We start from the raw sequence: 20072 nt of genomic DNA, 5'->3' as shown, positions 1-20072 counted from the left end.
TAGGAACTTTGGTGAAGTTTAAAGTTGCAAATACACCTCTGCAGCTCTGTTAGGGTTGTGTGCACGGATATAACTGACCCGCCTGACCCGTTGTTAAAACTTTTTCCATGTCAGGAACTTTCAAAACAAGTCTATAATGAGTCAGCCTAGTTAAATTGTGTGGGAGGGGGGGAAATCTGCAAAAACAAACTCATGTGTCTGGCTCAGGCCCAATCAACATCGTCTGAAACAAGACTAAACCTGCCCTTTCGCCGTTTGATTGGCCACACTGAAGAAAAGTTATCCAATCAGGAAGTCCAGCTCTCTGTTGTGAAGCTAGTTAGAAAGTAGGCGAAAGGTCCCAATGCAAACTCAGTGCCCTTCCCCCGGCCAGGGAGAGCACAAATGCAGTTTTTCTGATATGAAAGTGAGAACATTAGCTAATCTTTCTCTGTAAAATTACTACAAAAACAACTCAGCAAAAAGTTTAACTGGAAATGTAATTGACACACCTTAATTTCTAGGTTAGTCATGGCGCGGTACATTTGCCTGCGGCCTTCTCTAGACTCACGAAACCACCCTGGCACAAATAAATAGACAACTTTCCAGGAAAAGAGCAGCTATAGCTATAGGGTCTAGTAACAAGGCAGCGCTCTATATTCCAAAACTGTTCCGTATGAGAAGGTTTCATTAGAAGTATAATTGAGTTTGATAGTTCCAAGGAAAAACCTCTTATGGGCGACGCTTGTAAACTTTATAAGGTGTCAGCTGGAACCGATTCAGCCTGTTGGATTCATGCACATCTGAACGCAAGTCAAGACGCAAACGCAGGAGTTTGTGATAAAATAAAAGTTTTAAATGTCATAGAAAACACCATTCAGTAAAATTAAGTCTTTTACCAAACTGGGTGCATTACAATATCAGTTAACAAAAGGATAAAACTCCTTGAGGAACTCTACAAATGGCATTATGGACAGATTTAACACATTTGGAACGACATCGGGTACGGACATCTACCATACAGTTTGACCCAGTGCCAAAATCTGAAGACAAACACCATTTAAAAATAGACACTTCATAAAAATCAATTAGTAACATTGAAGACTGGATCATTCCAAAAGGCAGGTCAACATACAGTTAAACAGTACATGAAATAGAATCATTTATTGTGTTACACATGCTGTCCGGCCATAGCAGCTCTACTTCAGTGTCCATGTGCTTTTTTTTAGTTCATTTTAGTCAAAAGGAAAAGAACACAGGCTAAAAACTGTTACAAAGGTCCATCCCATCAAAAGATGAAGGGAAAGACATACCCTGCTATTACCAGCTCACAGCTAACAAGGATGCGGATACCTTGACACGTTTCAAGTTGACCAGCCAACTTTAGCCATTAAAATGCAGGTTAAGAGAATCTCAGTGGGAGACATACAGTACTATTTTTTTTTTAGAGGGCAGTACGGGTCAGTCTTTTAGTTTAGTAATCCGTCGGCTCGTCCCCCTCCTCGGCCAGCAAACACGTGCGGATCAGGGCCTCCGTCACTCCGTACGGGTCGCAGTTGGCGGAGGGACGGCGGTCTTCGAAGTAGCCCTTCTTCTCCTGACCTACGCTGCGGGGGATGCGGATGCTAGCACCACGGTTGGCGACCCCGGCGGAGAATTCGTGGATGTTGGAGGTTTCGTGGTGGCCCGTGAGACGGCGAGCGTTGTCGAGCCCGCCTTTAGGGTCGTAGGCACGGATGTGGTAGCTGTGCCGCTTGCCCAGTCGCTCGATAGACTCCTCGATGGCTCTGCAAAGGGGAGACTTGTTAGAAATCAGAATGTGAAAAGAGATTGTCGAGCAAAGGGTGAGAACTTACTTGAGTCCACCTTCGTCCCTCATCTCCTTTGTGCTGAAGTTGGTATGGCAGCCAGCACCGTTCCAGTTTCCAGGGATGGGTTTGGGGTCAAATGAGGCGATGACCCCAAAGTCCTCACATACGCGGTGCAGAATGAATCGGGCGGCCCAGAGATGATCGCCCATGTTAATACCCTCACAAGGCCCCACCTGGAACTCCCACTGCAAAGAGAAAAACACCGTCAGACTCCTTGAACACACCTCTTTTACAATCAACTCTAAATTTAAAGCTTAACGTACCTGAGCAGGCATCACTTCTGCGTTAGTGCCACAGATCTGCACTCCTGCGTAGAGGCATGCCTTGTAGTGAGCTTCCACAATGTCACGCCCATAAGCCTTGTCTGCGCCCACACCACAGTAGTATGGGCCTATGAAAAAACAAAAACCACCAGTTATTCAACCATGACCACAAGTTATGTAATGATTATAGCAGTGACGGTACAACTGCTCACCTTGTGGTCCGGGAAATCCATTAGATGGCCATCCAAACGGGTGTCCGTCAGTCCCCAAAATGGTGTACTCCTGCTCCATGCCAAACCAAGGGTGCTGGTCAGACACCATATCCATGATCTTTTTACACGTAATCCTCAGGTTGGTTTCTAGAGGGAAAACGGGTAGATCACATTTAGAGTTTCGGCTATTAGAACGTCAGTCAACCACACCTAGAGGAACGCGGAAAAATTAAAACTTTGACGTTGCACAACCCAAATTAGAATTATTCCGCACATGGCCTACTTTTTCCATCTGATTAGGTCTAGGGAGGGAGCAGGAGGAGGAGGATGTTACCTGCGGGTTTACGGTTGTACTTGAGCACTTCACACAGGACCAGTTTGTTGGGGTCTTTGCGGAAAGGGTCACGGAACATGGCGGCGGGGATCAGATACATGTCGCTGTTGGAGCCTTCTGCTTGATACGTGCTGGAGCCATCAAAGTTCCACTCAGGCAGATCTAAAAAACAAAACATGCAGAGTGATTACATGTTGCTACTGAATGAGATCGATGTTCTTGCTCATGAATCGTCCACGTACCTTCAATGCTTTTGGGCTCAGAGTCTAGTGTCCTGGTCTTGCAGCGCAGCCCCTCTCCTGTGCCGTCTATCCAGATGTACATCGCCTGCACCTTGTCTCCCTGTGGCAGCTCCATGTACTGCGCCTTCACAGCTTTGCTCAAATGGGAACTGGAGGACGTGGCCATCTTCACCGCTACTATAACACACCTGGGGAGAGGAGACATGACATGCTTCAGGTGAGGCTGAGGGGCCACGTTACGCACTGAACTCATGTTGTGTAACCAGAGTTTGGGGGGGGGGGGCTGGGCTCAACATCCCCCATTGTTTGTTTTCTAGAAGGTAAAAATGGTCGAAAAACGCGCAGAGAGTGCACAGAACGGACCATAATTAGCCATTCATAACCTTAAAAACACACTGACTTCTCTTTGCGCATGTGCAGGTTATGTGTGTTTACTAAAAATCATAAAACCCAAGTCAATGGAGAAAACATGTACAGCTGATGAACTTGGGAACACGCTGTACATCCAGTTTCTAACGCGACTGTAGCCATGGAGACTGTAGTGTGAGTGTGGAGAAACATTACATCATGTTTCCTCATCGCAAAGCACAATGAGCTTTAATCAAACATGACCCAGGGACGCACAGGGAAAGCAAAAAAATACTGAGATATGAGACAAAACCACAGAGACATGTGTCCATCCACAGGCTACAGTCACAATATAAAGTAAAAGACTAATAGAAAAGTAGACAACCACAAACAATACATGACATAAGAAAAAAAGAGAGAATTAATTATTACCTGGATGGACGAGAAAATGGAAATAAAAACTAGAGGACTGTCCGGTCCAATGTCTTGTGTTGTGATGTCTCACTAGTGCCTCTACCATTCTCCAGTGAGACGCTGGACAAACTGCCACATTTATAAGACAAGGACCTGGCTCTGGGGCTGTGATTGGTGCGATACAAAGCAAAAAGAGCCCGTTCATTGGACAATCTGCCCAAACCCCGCCCCCTCAGAGGGACATGTGCGTGTGCGTGTGCGTGACCCTGTTGTTCACATGAACCGAGGCTCCACAGCCACAAGAGCGAGACACAGGCACCAGAGGGTTTGTGCTGAAGAGGTTTAGTTTTGGAGAAGCAGCGTGAGACAAAATGTCCCAGAATATCATTAGAAACAATGTGAGGTGTTCAGAGCCGCAGCGCCACCGTGTGGTGCGTTTAACACCCACAGTGCACTGGTTATAGTGGGAACCATTATGTAATTCACCAAGAAAAGTTGGTACAATCCGGTTTTCCACTGGTTACGCACGTGCACGTGACCAGCGCGCTCGTGCTCGGACAATTATGAAAAATCATTAAATAAGAGGAACATTATTTTTATCATTCTATCAAAATGTAAAGATGCTGTTACATTAGAGTCTATTTTTTGTTTATTTTTTCAGTCTATTTTTTTAATTATTTTAAGCTGTTTATCTATGATCTTGTTTTATTGCATGTACCATGTTCCTTCTGTTCTTTAACTGTGTGGTGCAATACTGGAATTTCCCCACTGTGGCACTGAGGCAGATCTTATTCATTCATGGGTTTTTTTCCACTTTGTCTTGAGTTTGTTTCACTGAGGTCTGACACTGAGCTCTTCTTCATGTGGATCCTCTCACTGCAGACACATCACTGTATTTAGTCCAAACAAATCTCTCCTTTTATGGGACATTTCAAAGAAATCACTTCCTTCAAGACTTTCAAGAAATGATTGAATCAGCTTCTTTTGTAATCAAGGAAACGAAAACACCCATGTGACCAGGGAGATCCTGCAGAGTTTGTGTGAGGAGCAGACTGACCTGTGATAAAACAGACATCACATATTAATATTTGATCATGACAAATTAAACATTGACTAAAGTTTCTCCAGTGATGAGGCAGAGTACACGACTGACCCACATTCTAACTAAAGATTACACATGTTTATATTAGGCGAGGTTGTACATTTGCAGATGCAGATCTTCTTGAATTCACCGTAAAAGTTTTTATGTATTTGACAGGGACAGAGTGCATTAATCACCTTTACTGTAAATGCACCAGAATTAGCTGAAACTCTATTTTTTCATCTGTTGTCTCTGGACGGATGTTAAAATCGTCTACATAAAACATCATAGTGCAGTGAGAGCAGGACAGTACATTCAAGTCTGGAGTTAGATAACAGAGAACAGCAGCAGTGCCAAATTTACATAAAAGGTCAAATTGTGCAACTATTAAAAGAACGACATTAAAAACATCCAGACAAACACTGACAACACACAGAGCAGCAGTGAGGTGAACGTGGAGACAAGGCAGATTCAGTGGGCTCATGTTGACAGCTCTGATTTGCTCTGAACCATATTTTAAGATGTTTTTTGAAGCTGTCAGAGGTCAGTTCTGATGTTTCTGGGGACTGTTTTCTTCTCCTGGGACCAAAAAAAGCCACTTTTCCGGCGTGGAACTGCACAGTCTCCACCAGCTGCAGCTCCAGTTCCCTGATGTGTGGGACTTTTTACAGATACAAAGCCACAGAACCTGCATTATAAACTCCACCACACTCATGACTGATTTGAGAGAATGTGATGTCGTTTGTATTGTTCTCCCCTGACTATTGTTTCTATTGTCCCAGCTCCAGATCACTGTAAAGTGTAAAGTGTCCTGAGCAGAGACACATCTGCTCTGTACCTCAGCTGGGGGTCCACTTACAAGCTCCAGGACAAATACCAGCTCCTCCATCTGGGACAGGACAACGACCGGACTTAACTTTGATATGAAGAAATAATGCAGGAATGTTCTTTCAGTGTGTACCATTTGTGGAGGAAAGAGTCTGAAACAGTACAGAAAACCACAAATGTGCAACATATGAGCGTGCAGCCCTAAAAAGACATGACCTAAATACAAACAGCTGAGGTCCACACTATATCCACACTAAATCCACACTGTATTTCACTAAACAGAGCCGCGAAACATCTCTCAAATGCACCGTCGAGCTTGAATGTGTTTATATATTTAGCCTGATTGACTTGTAGCCCACTCCACAATTATCCAGGATGGTGTGATTCATCTTAAATTGTTTTTCACAGATGTGTGGTACAACGGCGCCACCTCATGGAAAGGTCAAACTGTGAGTACGAAACATGCACAAGACATTTCTATATTCTTCTTTTCAAAATCATCTCCTAGATTCTTAACTTCAGGGTCATTTAATGCATAAATGTGGTTCCAGTCTGGGTTAAATCTGTTTAAATAATCACATAATTCAACATATAACACACAAGCTGTATTTCTTTATAAAAACTGTAGATATTATTCCACCATAAAACATGCATACTTTGTAGTTTTGAAGTTTTTTTTGTTTTTTTTCATTAAATTACTGCCTTTTCTCTGCATATTTCAAAATTTCCAGATAAGTAAGTATAAATATCTCGATGTTTTAATGTATTTTTATTGGAAAAAAAGTACCCGTACCCTGATTATAATCCTCTCCACCCCTTTATTTAATTTAGTTTTGCTCTTTTCATATTTTTCTGTATCAAAACGATGTTATTTTTGCCCCAATAAACCAAAGAAATTCACGATTGTACCAGGGCTGTTTTACACCTATAGAATATTTGGGACTTTCTTTTTTTTCCCTCAAGATTTTACTAAACAATTTGCACGTTTATCTTGATTTTTATTGATTTTATTGACAACATCTCGCCCCTTTTTCCGCCATGTTTGATTTAAACTTGCAGATTTAGTTCCTTTCTGAAGTAGTTATTGTACAACAAAACAAACATGGTGCTCATTCATAAAAACAGTTCCTGACCTAATATTGTTTCTTACACTAAATCTACTTTTCTCCTTGTAGTTTCAATATCCAGTTTATTCCAGAAGTTGCAGAAGACGCCGCCATTTTCTTCCAGGTTCTATTATTTTGCGTGAAGCTGCTGAAATTGACAGAAAATAAGTTCTTTAGCAACTACACAGAGCTGTTTTAAAGCCTTGTTTGCCACATGAACATAGAACTTTTTATACAAATCAACACTACTTTATATCAGATTTTAGCGGCAAAACTTTTCTCAAATCCTCCATTGAAAAGCACTTGATTCCAGCTTAAAAAAAGTGCATTTTAGTCGCATTTAGAGGCAAAAGTGTCAACCACATTGTCAGTAAAATCAACAAAAATCAAGACAAATATGTTAAGAATTTAGTTAATGTGTCTAGTCAAATTTTGAGGGGAAAAAAGACGTCCAGATCTTTCCCCTGGATTTAAAAACTGAGGATTTCTCAAGCTCCCGAAGAAGAAAGACTTTGTGGTTTATGTGAGTTGGAGAAGTGGAAAGAAGTGAAGCTCATTTTTTATTGTTTCGTCCATTTTATGATGAATTTATAACTCGTTTGCTTGATGAAATGTTCCCCCAGTGCTCTGATATGTTCTGGTGTAATGATAATAACAAGATGAAATAGCTGTTTAAATCTAATGTTTATAATTTGGCATCACGTCTGCGTAAAAACTGGAAGAAGCAGCAGATGAGTTTGTTTAAATGAGTCTGTTGGCACCTGGTCTATTGTGTTTTATTGTATTTTGTTATTGTGTCTTATAAGCGCATTAAAGGGCTCGGCATTTTTTGTACGGAACACACAAAAATAAAATAGAATCAAATCAAAATTTTAAAAAATGTATTGATGTAAAAGGCCATGGTGCAGTCGTGAATTTCTCTGGTTTATTGGTGTAAAAAAAATAAATAAATAACCTTGTTTTGGTACAGGAAATAATTTAACAAAGTAAATAAATTTTTAAAAAGGTGTAGCTAGCATAACAAGGTACTTTTTCCAATAAAAATGCACTGAAACATCAAGAGAAATGTGCAGAGAAAAGACGATAATCTAAAGAGAAAACAATAATATTTCAAAACTGCAAAGTATACTGTGTACGTTGTATGTCGTGGTGGAAGAATATCTACACCAGGGGGTCTCTAACCTCTTACCGGGGCTCACGAACAGATTTCTGAATTATACGTGTTGTGCTGAATAACTAAAATAACTCAAATCTGAAGAAAGATCGTTGTAAATGTATGATCTTGATGCCAGATTTTCTGCACTAATAAATAGATAATGGTTCATTTTTTACTTTGTACCTCCAATCTAAGGTTTTCCGTGGCTCTTATATATCATCAGTGTCATGCGAACTTTAAAATAATCAGCTTTCTGACAATTCTGTTTTGTAAAATGTAGCTCACGGGAGGAAAAAGTTTGAAGATCTACACCAAACACATAAACTGCCATGAGGTCAAACTCCCAGACGCTCGGTACCAAACGCTTTTCCCTTTTGATTACACTGAATTTTGCCATGAAATATCCAAGGAAAAGGTAAATTTACACATGTTTAAGTTTTTTTTTTTAAATTACTGACTCCTAGACCCATTAACTTGCAGTATTAAAGCAACAAAGCAGTGTTTTGTTTTTTTTTTACCTGTATTCATTACACCTGCCTCCTCATCTGTATTAAACATCACTGAACGCTGTGATGTGACCTGAAACCTAACAAGAAGTTCAAAAAAAACATGTGGCTCTTGTTGCATTTCACAGCATTATATCAGCCTTATTTTATCCTTATCTCCGGTCGATACAGAGTTGTCTGTTTACACCCCTCTGTCGCTGATTATGTGTTAATTAGACACTCATATCACTTTATGTTTAGACTAGAATCGCTCTTTAGGTTATCTAGAACAGGGGCATTGAATTCTGCATGATTTAAGTTTAGAGAACAGCCAATCAATCCTACAGACTGATAAAGTGTAACATTTTAAACAGGCCAATCAAATCTCCCAAGTGCATGTGATTGTAGTTTCACTTAATGTCCAGCAGAGGGCAGTATAGACTCTCTGTCAAATGAAGAAAGTCAGAAGCAGCAAGAGCTTTATGTCATTTTTAGATTTTTCATCACACCAGATTTTAGCATTTATGAAATATGAAAAAAAACCATTTAGGATTATTATGATTCTTGACCCACTGTTTGAGAAGAAGAGAAATAATAATCAAGACAAGGCAAGTTTATCTGTGATCATCATAAATTTAACATTAAAGGAGAAAAGTGCAGAATAAAACCCGTTCAGTCACACGCACAGATAAATACAACTGTTTTGAGCCTGGATTTAAACATTGGCAAAGTCGAGGCCTGAGTCACATCTTCAGGAAGAATGTTCCAGGTTTTAGCTGCACAAAACTGAAATGCTGATTCCTCATGTTTAGTCCTGGTTTAGTCCTGGTTTAGTACCAGTTTACTCCCGGTTCAGTCCCGGTTTAGTCCCGGTTTAGTCCCGGTTTAGTCCCGGTTCAGTCCCGGTTCAGTCCCGGTTTAGTCCTGGTTTAGCCCCGGTTTAGCCCTGGTTTAGTCCTGGTTTAGTCCTGGTTTAGTCCTGGTTTAGTCCAGTTTCAGTCCTGGTTTAGTCCTGGTTTAGTCCTGGTTCAGTCCTGGTTTAGTCCTGGTTTAGTCCTGGTTTAGTCCTGGTTTAGTCCAGTTTCAGTCCTGGTTTAGACATGCTTTAGTCCTGGTTTAGTCCTGGTTTAGTCCTGGTTTAGTCCTGGTTTAGTCCTGGTTTAGTCCAGTTTCAGTCCTGGTTTAGACATGCTTTAGTCCTGGTTTAGTCCTGGTTTAGTCCTGGTTTAGTCCTGGTTTAGTCCAGTTTCAGTCCTGGTTTAGTCCTGGTTTAGTCCTGGTTCAGTCCTGGTTTAGTCCTGGTTTAGTCCTGGTTCAGTCCTGGTTTAGTCCTGGTTCAGTCCTGGTCTAGTCCTCCTCATGTGAGATGGTTCTTGTGGCTCATGTGGGAGATGTTCTTTGGTGCTGGTCCATGGAGAGACTTGTTCACACTGAGCTGCTTTAAAGTCTCTGAGCCACAGGAGCCACAGACCTGAGCCACAGGACACATGTGTGAAGTACTTCCTGGTTCTATTCCTGACCCGAGCAGCAGTGTTCTGGATGTTCTGTTCTGTCTTAAGGCTCGTTTGGAGAGTCCAGTGATCAGGTCGTCTAATCTACTGGAGACAAATGCAGGATAAGTCTCTCTAAGTCTAGTTTTGACAGTTTGCCTTTGATTTTTGACATGTTTTCAGTTTGTAAAAAGCTGCAGACGTCTTTGATTTGACGTAGCTATTAAAGTTCACATCTGAGTCCATTATTACCTCTAGATTTCTCGCCTGATTTGAAGGTTTTAGAGAGAGACTGGAGGTGACTGCTGACACTTTCTCCATGTTTCTTGTCTGAGTTTATCTGGAGAAAGTCGTTTTTCCTCCACACACTGATCTGTTGATGCAGTGAGTGAATCCACTGGTCCAGATTCACCTGCTGCAGTGAGACATAGATCTGAGTGTTGAAACGTTTTTAGATCAATAATAACACTTTAAAACATCACGCTCGGTGATTCCTGTGCGGCCAAAGGTTGTTCTCGAGCTCCTAGAGTTTAAACTTGAGCTGGACGACAGGTCAGATTTCTGTTTAAGAAAAAGCTGACGTAAAGTTCAACATGTTCCCTATCAGCGTATAAGAACAAAGGTTAAATACAAAGGTTTTTCCCTCCCAAAGCTTCAGAAACGATCCCATTTTTCAGCCCCAAAGACGTGATTGTTGTCAGCTGAAAGGACTTAAAGACGTTATATTAAAGTGGCGTGTTTGTGGAGCCAGCCCAGGTTCAACATTTGTGCATCGTATGTTTCAATATTTCTTTCAAAAACGGTAAAACTTTCCATCTAAACTCATGACGTGACCAAATTATTAGCAGCTTATTAGAAAACGTTTAGGTCCCACAGTGAGACCAGCTGCAAAACACTGATCTGCACAAGATACAGCGCTGGAAGAAGTACTCAGTGTGGTTACTTAAGTAAAAGTACACACGCCGGAGCGAAGAAATACTCAACTAAAAGTAAAATTATCACATGAGAAAAATAAACTTCAGTAAAAATGTCAAAGTACCTGTTTAAAAATGTACTTAAAGAGTAAAAAGTACAAGTATTTTGCGCAAATTTTGAGGTTTTATTATACTTTTGAGTGAATTTTTTTCAACAGAAACAACTGAAATCATTTAGTTTTTGTCTTGCCTGTTTTTATTTGTGTGTTTTTATTTGCGCAATCTACAAATTTGTTAAAAATAAACCTCTCGGCCTTTTTAACACGTCGCAAACTATAAAAATGTTAAATGTAGCGATGATTAAAAATGATCTGTTCAGTTTGGTCAATAGTAACAATACGAATCGAAGTCTTAATTTTCTTTTGAATTTTGTGTGTTTGTTTTTTTTTACTCAAATCCGAGGCTTGAACTCGAAAACTTTACTCAGGATGGTAAAAATAACCCCTCAAATCATACGAAAAGTACTTTTTACTTTTCAGTCCTGTTCAAAAATGTAGTGGAGTAGAAAGTACAGACACTGCTCACAGATACAGTGAAGTAAAAGTAAAAAGTATTCTCTTTAAACTCTACATAAGTAAAGTACAAATATCTATAATGTATGCTTAGGTACAGTACTTTACTACTTTTACTTCCTTACGTTCCATCACTGAAAACAGCCAACACTAAACCCATCGAATTATTTAGATTATTTTTGTAGGTCACTGTATTTTAAACATGTTCCATTTAGTTCAAATCAAATAATTCCAAACACATTTTTTAACTTTTTAATTAACTGTTTCTGTATTTATTACTTATCCAAGTCACAAATATTACATATGCGTTTGCCTGGATGTAAAAACATGTCTGTGTAACTGTGTAATCTGATAAACTGAGATTTTAAAACCATCACACCTTTTAATTTACCCTGTCGAGGGCCGCATAAAACGACGCGGAGTGCCACGTTTCGCCCGCGGGCCTTGAGTTTGACACGTCCTCTAAACCGCCGTAAATACAACACAACTCCTCTTTTTCTCTTTTGCATCATTTCAAAAGCAAATCTCCCACGTTTTTACTCGTTCACCCTGTCAACCTTTGAACGCCGAGGCCCTAACCCCGCCCCCTCGCTGCTGTATATCACTCGAACCGGCGCGTAAACCACACAACCGCACTCGCCCTTAAAAATTAACAAGGCACTCAACATACTTGTGGCTATTTGAATGACCAGCGTGGCCTGTGCGAGCCGTAAATCAGGCTCGGAGCAGGCCTGTGGGACTCGGACCCTTTAAAAGACCCTAACGCAAAACATCAATAACCAAAACACTCGCCGTAACAATTATTGGCACCACAGCGAGAACATTATTGACTGGGTAATATCAGCTGAACTGTAAGTACATAAATGCAGTTTGTAAAAATGAACTCACTGAAATAGATTTTGCTGAACTGCAGAAAAAAATAAAATGTGAACAGGACTTTTAAGTACCGGTCGTCGTTTTGTTTTAGCATTTTTATGGTTCGTAGCGGCTGGATCTGTCACGAAAACACATTTTAAAGTACGATATGTTTCCGCAGAAAAACATCCCGATAATAAACGATAATATTGCGACTACTTTCTATCCACGACACAATAATCAGAGTCAGAATCAAAACGCTTTTATTGCCGTTGTCAGTGAACGCGACTCACAAACTAGCAACTTTTTTCGGCGATAAAGTGCAACATAAAAACACTGAATAATAATAATACAAAAATATAAACTCACAACGCTCGTGTAAACCTTTTTCGAAGTGAAATCATTTGTAAAAAACATAACTAGTAGCACGATTAATCACTTTTGTAAGCAGTTTTGGTATTTATAAAGTATCATAGATGTTAATTACCTCATGAACTACAGCTCAAATATGATCAAACAGGTTTAACGCTAACAAAAAATAAGAAAAACTCTCTGCCAGTGCAAAAAAAGGTTCATGTGGTGTTTATTTAAGCCTGAAAAAGGACTGTTCTTTCCATCATATGTGGAACAATAAGTGGATATAGTGATCCTCATGACAGGCGTGATTTTATTTAATTGATTTGATAGAGACCGATAGTACTGTCTGTACTTCAAACATGCAGCGTTTTACTTGGTTACACTAAAGCCTAATGTATCTGTCCATCCCTAGAAAAGATTTTACAGAACAAACTTCACACAACGATTGACCTTATTCTGCCCTGCCCACTTTTTTTTTTTTTTTTTGCTCTTCTTTTTCTGCCCCCACCCAATTTTTCGCTTTTTTGTTTTTTGTTTTTTGCTTTTACCCTGCTCACTTTTGCCTCTAAATGCTCCTAAACCATTCCTAAACTTCCTTTATGTTTGCACTTCAGGTTTATCAGGAATCCCGTTAACTTCAATGGAGAATTTGCGGAAGGTTTTAGAGCTAAAATCTAATATAAAGTCGTCTGATTCGTGTAAAATGTTCAGTTTTCATGTGACCGACACGTCAACACTGCAGCGAGTCTCTGGAGGTTTTAAAACGACGCAGTGAGGTTCATCTGATCTGTTCATTTATTTTAATAGACTCTTTTTTTCCAGACAAAAGTTTAGTTTGTTTTCATACAGTTTGGACCGCTCACTAGCGCCTCATAGTGGTCACGTGATGCTGCTGTGACGTGTCTGGTCCACTGATTTTGCACTGTCTTCCTACCGTTGGAAGGAAAAACGATAGCGCCATCTGCAGTTTAACCTCTTCAGAACAGTATCCCAGGACTTTAACCCTCTGGTGCACAGCGGTCACTGCAGTGGACGATACTAAAACAGAACTTTCTCTTTAATGCATTGGTTTATGTGGAGTGCTCTCTGCTGCCACTCTCCATTGAGGTCAATTCAGTGGTCAGTCCGTGTAACTGCAAGTAAATTTCCTTGGTTTTTTTATTGGTTTTCTTATTCAAGCCTAAACATTGCTCCTGTATAGTGTTGAAATTTCCCAAAAATTGCTGAAATGTTTTTCAAAGCATAAAAAGAAACATGTGTTCGTATATTTACAATAGAACACAAGTTAATTCATTTTTACAGGCAGTTCACAAAAATAAAAACACTTCAGTCAAAAATCTTGACCAAGGCTTTCATAATTCATGCATCAGAGGGTTAAAACAAGACGAGGGGGCGTTTTTACTCTCACACACCTGGGATACTGTCCTGAAGAAGTCGCACTGCAGATAGATGGCGCTGTCGTCCTGCCCCCGCCTGTAGGAAAACAGTGTCAAAACCTGTTTAAATCAGCTGAACGACACGTCACAGCAACATCACATGACCACTCTGAGGAAGAGCGAGAGTGAGGAGTCCAAACTGTCAGGGATGAAAACAAACTAAACCTTGATCTGGGAAAAGAATCAACTGAAACAGGCTTTGAAACGGCTCTGTGGTCCGTATAGAACTTATTTACCGTCGTGATCTGCACCTCCATAGTTAAAGCCAAATGAGATTATAACATGCACAAGTTTTCAAAAGTTTGCACATGTGACAAAGAAATGGCTGATATCAAAGCGTGTGTGTGTGTGTGTGTGTTGTATTCGATGTATATATCATATTTTTACAGATCTTTCATCCACCTACACCAAACTGTTACTCTGACTTAACACCAGTCTGTCCAGGGATGACAGATAGAAACTAGTATTTTTGTTATAACTTGACACCAAACATACATCTTTCCTGTTTTTTTAAGGTTAGCGTGTTGTTGTGCGCTGTCCCTGTCAAAATAAAAGCCTACCATACCGTACCATACCCATGCAAAATAATACAACCCCAATAACAATGACATCGCCCACGGCAACTTCCAGAATAAGTTGAATACAAAGGCAAAACATTTGTATTTATCCTCCAAAAAAGATGATATTTTTGCTCAATAAGCTGTAGTTTTTTGTATGTAAATGACGAAAATGACCTTTGAACCTTTGTTTGTTGCACTTTACATCAAAACGAGATTGTTATTGTAGATTTATTCGGTCATTACATTCAAAATCAAACATTATTCAACTTGTATAAGGTTGTACATAACATCTCTATCATGACCGAAAGGGTTTAGGCTGAAGTAAAGAAAAAAAATACTTATAACGCCTCACCCATTTTAATAATAACGCACAAGAATTCAAAGAAAAGCAGCGTCAGTTCCACAACGTAAGACTAAATATGTAACAAAAGGAAAACTACAAACCACAGCAGTTCACGTGAATCATTCCTGAGTCCTGTCGTTTTCAGAAAGTCATGTTTTATACCTGTTTTTAAATGCTTTTATTGTGTAGGAGCTCAAACAGAAATACAATGATGTTTTTTATTGGTTCTAGTCTTTTTTTTAATATACCTGTTTGTCTGAGATGATATTGACTCTCTCTCTGTTTGAATAACATCTGTAAACAAGGGGGGAGCTTAAAAAACGATGCTGTAAACGGAATTCTGCAGTTTTCTATGAGGAGAACATTTTTGAATCTTAAATTTTAATTCCCGAATCTTCAGAAGAATCGAAGTCTCAAGCCCAGTTCACACCTGGACACGCCGAATTGGGACTAAACAACTAAACGAAGCCTAGAAAAGGAACAAAAAACCAAGTCCAGCACTAAATCAGGACCAAGTGCAACACCAAACATGAGTCTAGGTCTGGAGTTTGGTGTTTTTTTTCTTCTGTTCCTTCGTAGAATCACACTGACTTGTTACGCGAGGACAGACAAATCCAAAAATGAGTCAGTATTCCTCAGTCTGAGTGGAGTCGTCTTTGGGCCGCTGAAACCTAAGCCCATGACTTAAGCATGAGTCCTGGGAGCGGGGAGTCCCTGTGCACGCTCGGGCTGCTGGGGGAGTGGAGAGGATGAGGAGGGAGAGGATGAAGGCAGAGCAGCGTGAGCCATCGCCGGGTTATATTTAATCCAGCCGCGCTCCTCTTTGGGATAATAACTTTTTTGCTCCATTCCAGGACTTGTCTGTCATCTTGACACGGCAATATCTCCCAACTCCACTGTTTCATAGTCAGTTTCATTTATTTCCAAATACCATTTCACACCCTGCTGGCTTTAACTAGGTATTATACAGCGAGAGGGGAGCGCGCGGGAGATTGAATCGTGACAGAGACAACAGCGGTTCTGCCTGAAAAATAAGTGAATATTGTAAGTGGCAGACTATATGAAATGATTTTTTGGCTCCATTTTCTTGGCATGAATTTGTGTGTTTGTCACTGCGCCGTGCTCAAACTCATGCGGGATGTCTGCACGGGATCAAATTTGCCACGTTGATTTTGTTTTCTGCCTTTTAAATTCACTTGTGAGTAAAGAACCGGAAATGGCACACGCGCTGGAAGCAACGAGGGATGTGTATCTGCTGTAGAATATATCATTTGAATCTACGTTATAAAAAAAACAACACAATACCTTATATAAAATACTTTAATTTAACGTGCATGATGTGCATACTTTAGGCAGAGCTAGAAGTGTGTGAGGTGTGTGTTTTTTCTGTATAGCATGTTTAGTCGTGGTTTAGTCCATGTTTAGTCCTGGTTTAGTCCTGGTTTAGACCTGGTTTGGTCCTGGTTTAGTCCTAGTTTAGTCCATGTTTAGTCCTGGTTTAGTCCATGTTTAGTCTATGTTTAGTCCTGGTTTAGTCCTGGTTTAGTCCTGGTTTAGACCTGGTTTGGTCCTGGTTTAGTCCTAGTTTAGTCCATGTTTAGTCCTGGTTTAGTCCTGGTTTAGCCCTGGTTTAGTCCTGGTTTAGTCCTGGTTTAGTCCTGGTTTAGTCCATGTTTAGTCCTGGTTTAGTCCTGGTTTAGTCCTGGTTTAGTCCTGGTTTAGTCCTGGTTTAGCCCTGGTTTAGTCCTGGTTTAGTCCATGTTTAGTCCATGTTTAGTCCTGGTTTAGTCCTGGTTTAGTCCATGTTTAGTCCTGGTTTAGTCCTAGTTTAGTCCATGTTTAGTCCTGGTTTAGTCCATGTTTAGTCCTGGTTTAGTCCTGGTTTAGCCCTGGTTTAGTCCTGGTTTAGTCCTGGTTTAGTCCTGGTTTAGTCCATGTTTAGTCCATGTTTAGTCCTGGTTTAGTCCTGGTTTAGTCCTGGTTTAGTCCTGGTTTAGTCCATGTTTAGTGCTGGTTTAGTCCTGGTTTAGTCCTGGTTTAGTCCATGTTTAGTCCTGGTTTAGTCCTGGTTTAGCCCTGGTTTAGTCCATGTTTAGTCCATGTTTAGTCCATGTTTAGTCCTGGTTTAGTCCTGGTTTAGTCCTGGTTTAGTCCATGTTTAGTCCATGTTTAGACCTGGATTAGTCCTGGTCTAGTCCATGTTTAGTCCTGGTTTATTCCTGGTTTAGTCCTGGTTTAGTCCATGTTTAGTCCATGTTTAGTCCTGGTTTAGTCCTGGTTTAGTCCTGGTTTAGTCCTGGTTTAGTCCTGGTTTAGTCCTGGTTTAGTCCTGGTTCTAGACCTGAGCACAGGACACATGTGCTCGTACTTCCTGGTTCTTGTCAGGACCTGAGCAGCATTAAGACAAGGCAAGTTTATTTGTACAGCACAATTCGTACACAAGGTAATTCAAAGTGCTTTACAGAATAAGAAAGACATTAAAATCACACAAATCAAAACATAAATAATCACAAACAATCATCATAAATTTACCATTTAAAGAGAAGAGTGCGGAATAAAAACCTTTCAGTCGTATGCACAGATAAACAGAACCGTTTGAGTCTGGATTTAAACATTGTCAAAGTAGAGGCCTGTCTCACATCTTCAGGAAGATTGTTCCAGGTTTTAGCTGCATAAAACTTAAATGCTGATTCCTCATGTTTAGTCCTGACTCTGGGCACCAGCAGGAGGCCGGTCCCTGAAGTCCTCAGAGTGTGAGATGGTTCATATGGCACTAACATGTCGGAGATATACTTTGGACCTAGGCCATGGAGAGACTTATACACGAGCAGAGCTGCTTTAAAGTCTATTCTTTGAGCTACAGGACACATGTGTGAAGTACTTCCTGGTTCTAGTCCTGACCTGAGCAGCAGTGTTCTGGATGTTCTGTTCTGTCTTAAGGCTCGTTTGGAGAGGCCAGTGAGCAGGACGTTACAGTCATCTAATCTACTGGAAACAAACACATTATAAGTCTCTATAAGTCTGGTTTTGACAGTATAACTTTGATTTTTGACATATTTTTAGGTGGTAAAAATCTGCAAATGTTATTGATTTGATGTGGTTGTTAAAGTTCAAGTCTGAGTCCATTGTTACCCCTATTACCCCTATTAAAGCCATTTCTGATGTTCATTAGTAACACACTTGATAAATACGATCTATCCAGAAGCTTTTTTTTTTTTATAGAAATAATCTTTTGACGGGTCCACACTAAAATCCCTGTTGTAGAACATATTCATGTAGTGATTTCTAAACTGTCTCCTCACTCCTCCTTGAATCTGAGTCAACACTGCGCCGCAACAACACACATCCATTGTTCTCTTTGTAGTTTGTCATTGGACGTGTGGCTCATGAAGCCTGTGACTAAGTGCAAAAATGTAAGTAAAAACATCACACATACTCTTAGTAATGTGGCTTAGAGCGTGAAATTGTGACGTGAGTTTGAGACAGGAGCTGCTGTGGTTGGACTGGAGACTGGACTTAGTGTGGAGCAGCCTGTCCAGAAAAATAAAACAGATTTTCATCTTCTCTGTATCTGTGTGCAGTAAGTTGCTTTTAAAATAAAGACAGTTGCTGAAAAAAACATACTATATACACCTGTATTTGGTTGGCTAGAGTTGCTTTTCTCCATTGATCACATTGTATTTCACCATAAAATATCCAAAAAGTAAATTCACAAATGAGCATGATCATTTCTTTTAGTGATTAGACCCAAGAATTCACCATATTCCAACAGAAATCGACATGTGTATTAAATATTATTGCTCCATATAATATTGTGATGTCGTCTAAAACCCGACAATACAACACAAAATATCTCCTTCATGTTTTAAGTCCCAAAAACTGTTCTAGTTTCAAATAGAACAAAAGGTTTCTGTATTCTTGTGGAGGCCTGAAGTGTGAAGTAAGTCAGATTTGACTAATGCCCCTTTAAATAGTCTGCAGCACTTGTTTTGTTGTGAAAAAACCCAAAGAGCAGTGTTTTTGCTCTTCCTCCTTGTGCCGTTGTAATTGCAGAGCTCACGCCCACAGCGGGCCTCCTGCAGAGTGAGCCGGTGCCGGTGGGTGGTCCCGGCCGCTGACATATCAGAGCTGTTTATTAAGAGGATGACAACTCTATCAAGCCCCATAAGCGGGCCCTCGTGCACAGGACTTCTTTTGTTACTTTCAGGGAGGGTGTCATCAATCTTGCTGCCATGCTACTCTCTTGAGCTGTTGATGGCAAACACGATTCTTCCCCTGTTTTTTTCTGCCTGGCCTCTCCCGCATCGACGCCCAAGAAGAGGGGAGATACGAGGACTCCTCCGCCCCCAAGAGTGCCTTCTGTCTGACAGGCGACGGAGTGGGCCGTCGGACACCAGCGCGGGATATATGGGAGCATGAAATGAAAAGACGCTGACAGGACCTGCTCGCTCTGTAATGAAGGTCCTCTGGAGCTGTGAATGGACACACAGCGCACGGGCCTTTGTCTCCACTGAATCCATCTACATCCATCGGAGAGAAGAGACAACTAGACATCCATATTCTGACACGTGGACAGAAGTGAATTCATCCAGGCTCGAGTCCGGCACATAAAACGGAGATTAGTATCATTCACATTCACGTATTTTACATTACACATTAAATCATTCAAAATACTGCCTTTGTGTCACTGGGCAGGACACTTGACTCGCCTTGCTTGTGAGAATGGTTCATTAATGTTACGTAAAAATGTTTCTTATTTAATTAAAAATATGTCAAATAGTTGTGAATTAAATCTTGAAGAGGTCAGAGTGGAACAGAGCAGAGGAAACAGAGGAGGGAGAATGTACTTTAACCCTGCAGAACCTTTATTGTGTTTTAATCAGAAATAACCTCTTTCCTTTCCAATAGAATTTCCTTCAATTGTCAATGAAATGGTGACAAATCACATAAACTTAACTCAAGAAGGTTTCCAGTTTAAACGGACACATTAACAGTAATCCACATGTCCGTGAGCTGGTCGTGTTGTTTGTCGTCTGGTACAGGCTCAGGATATGTTCTTGACAAACTCTTATTGAATTTATTATACTTAAATAATTGTTTAGTTCCAGCTGTTCTTTACACACATTATATCGTTGAGTTTGGACACACAGTGCAGAGCGTCCTGTCAGAGGAGCACCTGACCACAGGAGAACCTGCCGTGGTCTCCCGTCAGCGGCAGGTGTAGAC

General features: G+C 40.5%; 1 protein-coding gene across 1 annotated transcript; it reads right to left on the bottom strand.

Moving 5' to 3' along the window:
• Positions 1–813: 813 nt before the first annotated feature.
• glula (glutamate-ammonia ligase (glutamine synthase) a) lies at positions 814–3819 on the bottom strand. Its single transcript, XM_033982061.2, has 7 exons — positions 3682–3819; positions 2902–3089; positions 2660–2821; positions 2326–2472; positions 2114–2241; positions 1836–2035; positions 814–1766 (listed from the first exon to the last, which is right to left on the bottom strand). Exons 2-7 carry the CDS (start codon positions 3065–3067, stop codon positions 1454–1456), a joined length of 1116 nt encoding a protein of 371 aa, XP_033837952.1. The 5' UTR covers positions 3068–3089; positions 3682–3819; the 3' UTR covers positions 814–1453.
• Between the last annotated feature and the right edge of the window lie 16253 nt (positions 3820–20072).

Source organism: Periophthalmus magnuspinnatus, chromosome 17 (genome assembly GCF_009829125.3).
Source record: "Periophthalmus magnuspinnatus isolate fPerMag1 chromosome 17, fPerMag1.2.pri, whole genome shotgun sequence".
Classification (NCBI taxonomy): Eukaryota; Metazoa; Chordata; class Actinopteri; order Gobiiformes; family Gobiidae; genus Periophthalmus; species Periophthalmus magnuspinnatus.
Note: the sequence above shows the minus strand (reverse complement) of the source record. Positions and strands in the feature narration are given on the sequence as shown.